The sequence below is a fragment of the Nuphar pumila genome, chromosome 15 (assembly GCF_984573655.1).
Source record: "Nuphar pumila chromosome 15, dmNupPumi1.hap1.1, whole genome shotgun sequence".
In the NCBI taxonomy this organism is placed as follows: Eukaryota; Viridiplantae; Streptophyta; class Magnoliopsida; order Nymphaeales; family Nymphaeaceae; genus Nuphar; species Nuphar pumila.
This window is the reverse complement of record NC_143263.1, coordinates 6,077,973-6,089,662: the sequence shown is the minus strand read 5'-3', so window position 1 is coordinate 6,089,662 and position 11,690 is coordinate 6,077,973. Positions and strand designations below refer to the sequence as shown.

At 36.0% G+C, this 11,690-nt stretch overlaps 1 protein-coding gene across 2 annotated transcripts; it reads right to left on the bottom strand.

Moving 5' to 3' along the window:
- Positions 1 to 4,112: 4,112 nt before the first annotated feature.
- LOC149814273 (tubby-like F-box protein 1) lies at positions 4,113 to 10,332 on the bottom strand. Of its 2 annotated transcripts, none has more exons than XM_089988596.1 (4): positions 9,833 to 10,332; positions 7,259 to 7,346; positions 5,568 to 5,730; positions 4,113 to 5,006 (listed from the first exon to the last, which is right to left on the bottom strand). In XM_089988596.1, exons 1-4 carry the CDS (start codon positions 10,217 to 10,219, stop codon positions 4,430 to 4,432), a joined length of 1,215 nt encoding a protein of 404 aa, XP_089844722.1. In that variant the 5' UTR covers positions 10,220 to 10,332; the 3' UTR covers positions 4,113 to 4,429. The 2 variants fall into 2 exon arrangements, with proteins under 2 accessions (XP_089844722.1, XP_089844723.1); XM_089988597.1 differs by having other exon boundaries at positions 5,568 to 5,697; positions 9,833 to 10,330.
- Between the last annotated feature and the right edge of the window lie 1,358 nt (positions 10,333 to 11,690).

Genomic DNA, 11,690 nt, shown 5'->3' with positions numbered 1-11,690 from the left:
GTAATGAAAAAAATATAACTTGTAAAGATTGCATTTTTGAAAAAATGAAAATAATTTTATTTCCTCAAAGAAATTTTGTGTTTACACCGCCGTTTGAATTAGTTCATTCTGATGTATGGGGTCCCTCATCTATCATATCCAAAGGTGGCTTCTCGTATTATGTGATTTTTGTTGATGACTTCACTAGATATATATGGATTTATTTTCTAAATCATAAAGCCGATGTGTTTTCCTTCTTTAAAGAATTTCATATAATGATTAAGAATCAATTCTTAAGTAACCTCTCTATTTTAAGATCGAATTTGGGAGAAAAATATATGTCAAATGATTTTTAAAATTATTTAAGACAATAAAATTTGTCATCAAAGGTCTTGCCATAAAACTCTACAACAAAATGACCTTACGAAAAGAAAGCATAAACATATAATAGAAACTACTAGGACTCTTAATTTTCAAGAATATTCCACAAACTTTTTGGGCCAAAGCAGTTCTAACTTCAACTTAATTAATTAATAGAACTCTTTCAACATCATTGAATAATGTTTCTCCATTTGCAAAACTTTATAAAATGACTCTAGATTTTAAATGATTAAGAAACTTTGGTTGTAAGTGTTATATTCCTACTCATAAGAATGATAAGCTTTCTTCAAGAGCTATTGAGTGTATTTTCTTAGAATATGAAGAAAATAAAAAAGGATACCGATGTTTTGATCAAATAAATAACAAGCTTTATATTTCAAAGGATGCTACCTTTCTTAAAGATGAAAATGGTTTTGAAAGTAAAGAATCAAAAGAAAACATTGATTACTCTTTTTTATTTGATTTATTACCTCAAAATGATGAATCTAATCCTATTGAGGTTCCTGAGTCCCTTAACAACGGTGTTAATCATAATAAACAATCTCTTGATAATAAGGATAATGGTCAACATGGAAATTTAAATGAACATATATCAAGTAATACACAAGTTTACATTAGAAGGGATGAAGGTATTCATCCATGTGCTCTCAACAAATTCTCCCAAACACATCTTTAGAAGAATCTTCACATAGAAAATCAAATCGTATTTCTAAAACACCAAATAGATTTGTATCCTATGACTCTTTTTCTCTAAATTTTAGAGCATGCTTAATAACCCTTCACTCTTTCTATGAATTATCTCATTATAATGATGCCAAACAATATCCCCATTGGAATGAAGTTATGAAATTTGAACTTAATGTACTTAAAAAAAATTAAACATGAAAAATAGTTGATCCTCCTTAAAGAAAGAAACCTATAGGATGTAGATGAATTTTTAAAAACTAAAAGTGACGGGTTCTTAAAAAGATATAAAGCTAGGTTAGTGGCCAAAGGATATGCTCAAGAGTATGGGGTAGATTATGATGAGACATTTACCTCGATTTACCTCGATTGCTCGAATGACAAGTGTTTGAGCTCTCGTTGCTATTGTATCTATTAAAAAGTAGCCTATTTATCAATTAGACGTTAAAAATATTTTTTTAAATAAAGATCTTGGTGAAGAAGTTTATATGGATCCTCCTTCCGGCATAAATTTGAATAGAAAAATTTTAAAATTAAAAAAGATATTATATGGTCTTAAATAAGCTCTTAAAGCTTGGTATAATAAATTCAGTAATATAGTAATTAATTTGAGTTTTGTTTCTTGCAACATTGACACTACTTTTTTTGTCAAGAAAACAAGTGACTCTATTGTGATCCTTCTCTTATATGTTGATTATATGATCATCACAGAAAATGACAAAGAATGAGTGAATGAAACTAAAACTTTTTTAAAGAAAACTTTTGATATGTCTGACTTGAGTTTCTTGAGATATTTTTTAGGTATTAAAGTGACCTATTCATATAGAGGATACATACTCTCTCAAATGAAATTAGTTGTTGATATTTATGCTAAGTCGGGAATTTCAGATGAAAAGAAAGTGGAGACTCAAGAAGTTATAAATGCAAAATTAAGACTTGAAGATGGTGTTTTGCTTAACGATCTTACTCCCTATCGACAATTAATCAGATCTCTTACTTATCTCTCTATCACCCTACTGGATATTGCTCATGCGGTTCATGCGGCAAGCTAGTTTCAACATGCCCCTACGACGGTTCACATGGCAACAGTAATGATAATTGAGCGATATATCAAGAACGCTATTTCAAAAGGGTTTTTCTTATCCTCTTCCTTATCCTTTGACTTAACTGCTTATACTGATGTTGATTGGGGGGTAATCCCAATTGTCGAATCTCAACTACTGGTTTTTATTTTTTTTAAGTAGATTTACTTATTTCCTAAAGGTACAAGAAACAATAAAAGGTATCTCTGTCGTCCACCGAAACTGAATATCGTACAATGACATCTACAACCATAGAGATTGTGTAGCTTAGAAGTCTTCTTAGTGATATGGGGATCATAATCTCAACTCTTTCAAAGATGTGTTGTGACAACAAAAATGTAATCTACATAGCAAGCAATCATGCATTTCATGAGCGCACCAAACATATTGAGATCGACTGTCACTATATTCGTGATGAATATTTAAGAGAAACTATCACTTTGCCCTATGTCACCTCAGAGTATCAGTTGGCAAACTTCTTTACCAAAGCTCTTCCTGATCTTCATTTTCTATTTCTTCTTAGCAAACTTTTGGTTCTCTCCCTGTAAAGTTTGAGGGAGGCGTGTTATATATATATATATATATATATATATATATATATATATATATATATTCTAAAATACTTTATAGGGGTATTTTGGTTATTTCATATGTAATACCCAACTTCTACTTTGTAGGAGCCCCCAAGGCCTCCCTCTCTCTCATTCTTTGTGTATATAAAGAGGAGTGTTCTCCCTTTATTTTGTAGTTGTTCTCTCATTTTCTATCTATAATATTGCTTTTTGCATTTGCATTTTGACATTTTCTTTTTATGAATTTATGTGTTTGCACTTAAAGTGCTTGTCTAATCTTTTTAGTTCTTATCCATTGTTCGACCTACAAGTGTTTTTCACTTGTTATTTGTATTTTTGCTTGTTTTATTACATCGAACACCCTGTGTTCATGCTCCACAACATTCAAATAATGTAAAATATGGATAAAAGTCCAAAGCCCGTAATTTTAAGGCATTGTTGTTTGTTCAATACCATCACACAACATTCATTCATGCGGGCAAATTGAATGTATCATAATCCAATTTTGACATTAGCTCTCTCTCTCTCTCTCTCTCTCTCTCTCTCTCTCTCTATATATATATATATATATATATATATATATATATATATATATATATATATATATATATATATATATATATATATATATATATATATATATGTTTGTTCAATACCATCAAACAACATTCATTCATGAGGGCAAATTGAATGTATCATAATGTTTGTCCAATTTTGACATAATACGTGCAACTGTAATTCTTGCACAAATAGTTATCTCTGTGCGAGCGTGTTCTAACAGAAAAAGGGTAGGTAAGAGAACGGCACTCGTCCCATCCAATCTCCAGGTCCATGGCATTGGTAACCGCTCTGTGAGAGAAGATCATGACCAGCATGACTTTAAGAATGCATACATGGGCCATATGAACCTATGTCACATAGGTGCAGTTGCGGCACTCTAAAAAAACTTTGGTGCGGGAGTATATATATAATTTTTAACAGTTTTAAGTTAAGACTACGGGTATTTGTGTGCATTTATATATTTATATATATAATATATATAAAAATGGACTTGATTAAGGTTTACTGAATTACTTTTGGATAGAACTTCACCTAACACAAAAGAAGCTGTGTCCAAGTGTCGCACCCGCCCAGGTGCGGGTGCGGTGTTAAAAGAGTCCGTGTGAGATAGATATAAACATTACTAAATTGATGCAATTAAATCCTGAGCAAAACCAGAAAATGCTTTCCCAGAAGGAAAAGCAACCCTCTCTGTCCATGACAATCAATGACTGATAATAGCATAAAATCTCAATGCATTTCTGATCGTTGAAGAAAAACCCGTTTTCAGGTACTAAAAAAATCCTGCAGTTACTCATTAAAATGTCATTGACGTGAAATACCAAGAATATGACGATCACAAGACAACACAAAATTCAGGAAAATTGATAATAGCATGTTCATAAGAAAGGAAAAGGTCTGCACCATTGGCCAAACATAATTACATACTCCAAAGATTAAGATCACTATCATGCGGGGATTCAACTACTCATTCTCCATTGAAAACCAATAATTCAGCAGAAAGTGGACAGACCCGCTGCATAACCAGCTATAATACAGCATTGCTGATACATATATAAACACAACCACCGTACAGTCCAACAACAAAATACAAATATATTGTGACAGTGCAAGTGAACACGAGCACTATAACTTAGCTGCCGCAGATGCAAAATGAATTAGAGATGGTTGTTATTCACAGGCAAGTTTCGTACAGAAGCTGGTGAGAGAAATAGCAAAAGCCTGGAAGGCAGATAGAGGCTGCCTATAATCCATGGTGAACATGTCATCCCCAACCTTACCGAACTGGAGGAGGACCAGCTCATCATCCCCTCGTGCCCCAGGTTGGCTTGGATCAATGGCTGCAACAAGCTGGAAGTTCTTTACAGATGCAACTGTGACACGGCCATGAAAATTCAAGCACCAGCACTGCAGATGCTCATGCCACCTTGGGGCCTTATTTTTGAGAACCATGTTTCCTGAGGTTGAAGTAGAGGCCCCATCTTTTGAACTTTTATCCTTGGTATGAGTTTTATCCTTGGTTTCTGATTGAGGACAGTAAAGTGTGCAAAGCATTCTTCTTGGCCCTCTTGATTTCAACAAGTTGAACTTATATGAGACCTGTCCAATCTCATAATTTACAGCTGGAACTCGTGGGCAGACCTGCTTTGGGGCAAATCTACGGCTGGCTCTACAGCCTGAAGGGCGTGCACCGTTGTATGGCTGATGGCTATCATATATAGTGAAGTTGGTTCCCAGGAAATCAGAGCTGTAAAAGGAAAAGAGCTGAATTAACAGGTTGGAAACTGGCATCTAAACAACCCTAGAACTTTTTAGGATTTCAACAGATACATGTCCTTCAGTTTGATAAGTATTTTTGTAGATGAAATGGAGTTCTTGAAAAAATTCTGTCAACCCAGAGAATAGAGAGCACAGCAAATAATAGAAGCTGCATTGAAAACAGAAACCTAACACAAATCTAATAAATTTTTTTTTCAAAGTAATCAAAGGTGATACTGCATCAAAACAAAAAAACATGAGTAGATGCTAGCAGCCAAATAACTGATCTAACTTGCAAATGGACCTGTCAAAGTCTATGCAAAATTCAAATATACTACTGCTTCAGCTTACCATGAAATTTAGAAACATAAGAACAATTCATGGTTAAGCTTCAACTTCCTTAAGCGGAACTCGTAATTTAAAAGAGAACCAAAAATGAATGATTTCCATCAGACGGTCAAAGGTTGAAGAACACAAGTGGTTCACAAGGCACTATAATTTCAAAATTTCAACTGCAACAGATGAGGAAAAAAAAGAATTTGTAGCTTACCTCAATTTCCCAATATATGCACTGCTCCCTTGCGACAAGTCTTCAGCATCAAGAGAAATAATATATTCAATATGAGCACCATGCCTATATCGCCGAGCGGACATGAGGAACTTACCTTTTTCTGTGGAATCTGAGGGATAATAAAAACATATTTCAGATTGGGCTGTAATATCATGAGTAAGCAAAAAATCATACAGAGGTTCATGTCAGACAAAAGAAAAAGCATTATAAAAAGCTGGGATTGGAAGGCATAGTAAACTGCATTGCTACTGTGATACAAGAAGCAAATAACTGTTAAAGATGCAAAGGCAGTTAGGCAAGGGAACCAACAATGATATGAGATAATGCCACTCAACATAAATGAGTTAAGTTGCCAGAGTGCAGTTCAATAGCCTAAAGACTGGCTATAAAAACTAAATATGAATCAAACCCATTTGACATAAGGACGTTAGGTATAAAAAAGATACATAAGATACAGTGTCAAGATTGCTTGATTTAGGCTGAAGCCAGGAACCACAAGGTCATTGGCACCAGGTCCCATTTCAGACTACATCCCACCATTTGGTTTGATGCTGGTGCACATACCATGTGTCTTAGATAGGGTTGCAGCTGAAAGCTTTATGTTGTTGATGGTTACTAGCACTCAATTCAATATGGTAGGTAGACGCCAAATGCAAGACTATTGACCTAGGAAGGCATGAAATGAATTACACATTATTGCAGATGCATTTTTTAGATGTTTATAGGTGTTCAAAAGTCAACTATTAGTGGAGACTCAGTAAATATGTGTATGTCCCCTATCTCAGTAAGTTAAACAGCAGAAATATGAATATAAACTATATTTTTCCTATAACAGAGGCATAATACATGACCAAGAATCTTTGACAGAAGACTCTGAGAGATTTGGTCGAAAAGGACTTGGGCAATCAATAGGATAATGCCAATGTGCATTCCTAAGTACAATGCAAACTAACAAAACCTCTGTATTATATTCATAACTGCACTTTCAAGTTTCAACTAGAACAATGATTTATGCAACCAACAAACAACTGTACCGGTCACATTACTCACAAAAAAAGAGTTGAAAACACAACACCTATATGATTAGTGGAAATCAGAGCATTTATCCACAGTCCACACATCATTCAAGTTTCAGCTTTTATTATTCAACCTAGGTTTTTCATATAATGCACCTTGCAAATGGAATACATTTAGAAAAACAAGGCAATATTAGAGATCATGATTTCAAACATCTGTACATATCTATAGTACTTGTCAATAATTCAATAAAAGAATTTGACATCATCTGCTTGTCCAAATAAAGTTGTATGTAGAGATGAAACATTCAAAACGAAAAGGCAAAAAACATTTAGTTCTTAAGGTAGTTTTAATTTTCAAGGGAAAATGAACCTTCCAATCTCATACTATTGCTTCATGTCATACATCTGAACCTTCTAACTTTTTAAATCAGCATAAACAAAAAGTTTGAAATGTAGGTAGGGTGACATAGCTAACATATGAACCAGGCAACAATGTAGATGCCACCAGAATCAACCAAGAAAAGAACAGGAGAAAGAGAAGTTAGCATTTAGCATGCTTTTATATGCAATAGATAATCTCTAATCAGCAATAACTGTCTGACAGTCAAAGATGTTCAACATAAGAAATAATCACTTGGAAAATTAACTTACTTTGTGTCAAGCCAAGATAAAGATAAAATGTCGAAGTCTTCTTGTTCCTCTTTATAAAACATTGGAGAGGAAGGTCCCGTGGCCCTGGCTGCATAACCAACATACGTGTTCAGTAACATTCCTTATCTTGTAAAATGTAAGAATGGCTGCAAGAATACTTACTGGTTAACTGAAAATAGAGACACGATCAATCATCAATCTAGCTAATGCTCAGAGAGCCAAGATTTATACATCAATGTGAAGGAAACTGAATGGTTATTACAGGATAATGTAGATATTCAAAATGAAATATAGTTAGATTTGTGGCTTAGGTTACAGAAAGAATACTGTTAGGACCTTTTGTCCATGGCAGATGGTCCCTGGAAGAACTACTTATAACAACTAGATATTCTTTAAGACATAAAACTTGTTATCCATTTGGTTACCAGCCTTTTATCAATTAGTCTAACCAAGTGCTCAGATTCGCTTAAATGGTACTCTTTCTCATGTGGAACAAAGTAGATCATTTTATCTATTAAAATCAAGTACAGCACTAAATAAAATGAAAGAAAAGTTGGGTCAAGAACCTCATTATTTCAATGAATATTCATGTTATGATTTAACATAGGAGCTTGGTGTTTTCATGACTTAAATTCTTCACATCTTGAAAGTAAAGATTATCCTCTGGAGTCTGGACCCAAAAATATTCTTTATCGCAACCAAAGTTTGATAAGCCTAGCTACTCCAAAACTGAAATTCACCAAACTAACAGACTGATTGCACCTGCAGTAAAGACGTAAGTACATACTAAATGAGAAAACTAATTTTTTTGGCGGACTCAAAGTTAATCCTGAATGAAACCAGGCCTTACCTTTCCAGTGCTCTATCTGAAAACACTTTGTGTTTCCCTTGACACAAAATTTACTCCTGTACCCAACCAAGCTGGTCCTTTGGCCGAGTCCAATGGATCAAAACCAAGTTATATCAAATTCAACTCAAGATAAATATCCCTAAGCATGTTTTTAGTTCTAAGGAGTCTCTAGTGGGTACCTCACAACATAGTTGGCAAACCCAGGGAGTTGAATCGGGAATCGCCCGAGTAGACCCAGATTGGACCCTAACAGGGTCACCGATTCAGGACCACCGATCCACATGCTTCTTATGTGTTTTTTGCCATGCATTTTGTGGTTTTAATGTGTAATGTTTATAAAAGAATACTTGTTATAAAGAATCATATGTTTTTAAATCATAAATATTAGCAATTATGTATAGTTGAATACTTATATAACTTAGTCATTGATGTCATGTGCTAAATTTAGTGATTATACAATACAGATTTTGATTTTTTCCATATCTAGAAAATGCATAGTGTGATTTATTTTTGTTATTTTTATATTTTTCAAGCCCCGAGATTTATCACCAAACATATAATATCACGAGAAATAGCCTTACTGAGATATATCCGATACCGATATTTGTGACTTTTCACATATACTTTAACAAATTTAGATTTTTTTCCAAATTTCAGATTTCCAGAAAGAAAAATTAGTTTATGTTATAGTTTCTTTTTGGGTTTGATAAACTTGTTTTACATGTTGGAACACTTCCACACACACTAGAACACCATGAATCAATCACTTCCAGAGCCACTCCGAATATCACAAAAGGCCATTGATTTTCAGCATAGACAAAAAATGTAGGTCCTTACTTGCTAGCTGGTAAAACATGCCTATAATTGATTCCTACATATATGCTCTTCTTTCGCCATTGATGCCCCCTCTTGTACCTTCCACAGAAATACTGAGGATTCCAATTTCACCTTTGGTCCAATGTCACCTGTCATCCAACAATTTTTCTCCTGCCTCTTACCCAACTGCAGTTTCAATGCGCCATACTTTCATCACCGAAGCTCTTCGCTGAAAGTTGGAATCCCTACCAGCTATTGAGAATTCATTTCTTTCCTTCAATTTTCTCCAGCTGAAGAGCTTCCGAGATTTACTTTTCTTCTTCATCTCTTATGTTCTCAATGACATGAAAATACTCTGTCAGAAACGGCTCCTGGTTCACATGCCATCTTCTTCCTCTCTTTCTATTTCTATGACATAATTTGAAAAAATCGAAGCTGTTACCATCCGAAAACTTCACATCTACCCACCGAAGCTTATCACCCTAAAATTCAAATCTCATATCTCCTTTATCGTAGAAACGCCCCCTCTTTATCACATCCACGCAATGAAGATGATTCTCAACCAAAAAAAAAACGAAAAAAACAAATTTTAAATGAAAAAATAAAGTACAAAAACCAAATATGCAACCCTCGGAAACACAGATGCAACGAATAAGATCGCATCCCAACTATTCACACTCACGCGCGCGCACAGAGAGAGAGAGAGAGAGAGAGAGAGAGAGAGAGAGAGAGAGCAAACACGCAATTTCTCCACCAGATCAGAAATCTAAACTCCTCCAACATCAAACGCGAAGAAGAAACGGAGCAACAGAAGCAGAAGGAGCCAGAGACCGAGATCACACGCACAAAAACGAGAAAAGAAGGAAAAAAGGAAACCCCAGACGTAGTGGTAGAAAGGGGCCTCCGACCTGCTTGAGGGAGAAGGGGAAGGTGATGATGCCGCTGTCCTGGGGCGATCTAACGACGGCCCTCGTGATCTCCCTCCACCTCCTGCACACTGACGCGCACGCCACCACGTTCCTCCTCACCGGCCACGCCTCCTCGCTCGCCTCCACCCTCTGTATGATCTCCCCCATCAACTCCGGTAGCATCCTCCCCCACGCTCTCACCCCCTCGGCTTCCTCCTCCTCCTCCCCTTCCCTCCTCCAAAACCCCTCCTCATCGTCTCCTTCCTCGTCCTTCCCTTTCTTCCTGCAATTCTCTTGCTCCAATCCCAGGCAAGGGAACGTCTTTCCCTTCCCAGAGAAGCTCCGTCCCAGAGATCCGATCTTCACCAGGCTTCTTCTCAGGGACATCTTTTCTCTCTCTCTCTCTCTCCCGTTTTTTTCTACCTTTTGTTTTCCGTTAATTTCAGGAAGATTAAGAAGAAGAGGAGAGGAGAGAATGCTGAGGCAGGAGGAGGCATTGTGAGCGGTGATGATGATGATGTCGATGCCCTTCCGTCATCATCATCATCATCATCATCATCATCATCATCATCGCCAATGGAGATGAGAGGACGCGGAGACAAGCGTCATGCTTTGCTCCCCCGCGTTTGTCTTTTTCCTTTGACCTTGTCATTAGAAAAAGAGAAAAATATATATATTTTTTATTTTTTTTGAAGGGTGTCCGTTCAAAAAAGGAAATCATCTGGTTGTTGCTTAAATTGTTTTACTAATTGGGGTTAGATTTTGTTTTTGCTAATTATGGATCTGATGGTGTCGACGGTAGGGATGCAAACGGGTCAGACTCGGTCCTGATCTTTTCAGATTAGAATCCGAAATATAAACAGTAGATCCAGATCTAAATCCTAATCAGATCCGAGGAGGTAAGGTTGAATCCGAATCCAAAATACGTGTGGTGGTGCTGGAATCTGGATACAGAAAAAATAGAACGAAAACAAGCTATTTACATGTGAAAAATGTAATCTGCTCAGATTTTGAATCGGATCAATTCAAGATCTGACTTAAAATGTTGATCCAAATCTGACCCGAATCCGAAAGTAATATGATTGGGCAGATACAAATCTAATCCGAATGTGCATTTGGATCTTACTTAAAGAATCTATATCCAGAAAAAACATGTAAGACTTGGATAAGATATCTGACCATATCCGATCCGTTTGCAGCCCTAATCGACGGTCAGTTTTTGGGTCCATAGAAGCTTTCTTATTTACATCTGAATCCAATTCTTGATCCAATCCGATTAGGTCATATCTGATTATGCAGGATTCATTAACGCCTCCATCCGATCCGTTTACATCCCTAGTGTGATTCTCACCTTCGTGTGTGCGTGAAGTTGACTGGCTGAAGACAGAAATGGTTTTGGATCCTGTGTTGGATTTGGACTTAAAAAATACAACATTTTATCAGTGGGTAAAACGGATCCGGGTTGGGTGAGTATCCGACCAGAAATATATCATCTGCGGCATACGCAGGAGCTGCTCGAGTTTAAGGGTTCCTATCCTTTTAGGAACTTGCAAACAAGTAGCATGTGGGAAATGGTTGCTGATCAAAGCATTTTCTAAGAAAGCTAATTCCTTGAAATCAGGTTTCTGCTGTTTGGTTGATGGCACCAAGTTGCCGAAAAGTTACGAACTGTTATCCATTGTAGATGTTTTCCTCATAACATGAAATTTGGATTGGGAAGTGAATCCTTGAATTATCCAACCATTGAAATGGTAAAATTCTTTCTTTGTTTTCTTTTTCGGAGGAATATGTAGGTATTTTCATGTTACCAAACATACTTAGAGAGAATTTGGTGGAAGATGGCAATGAATCCATTAGG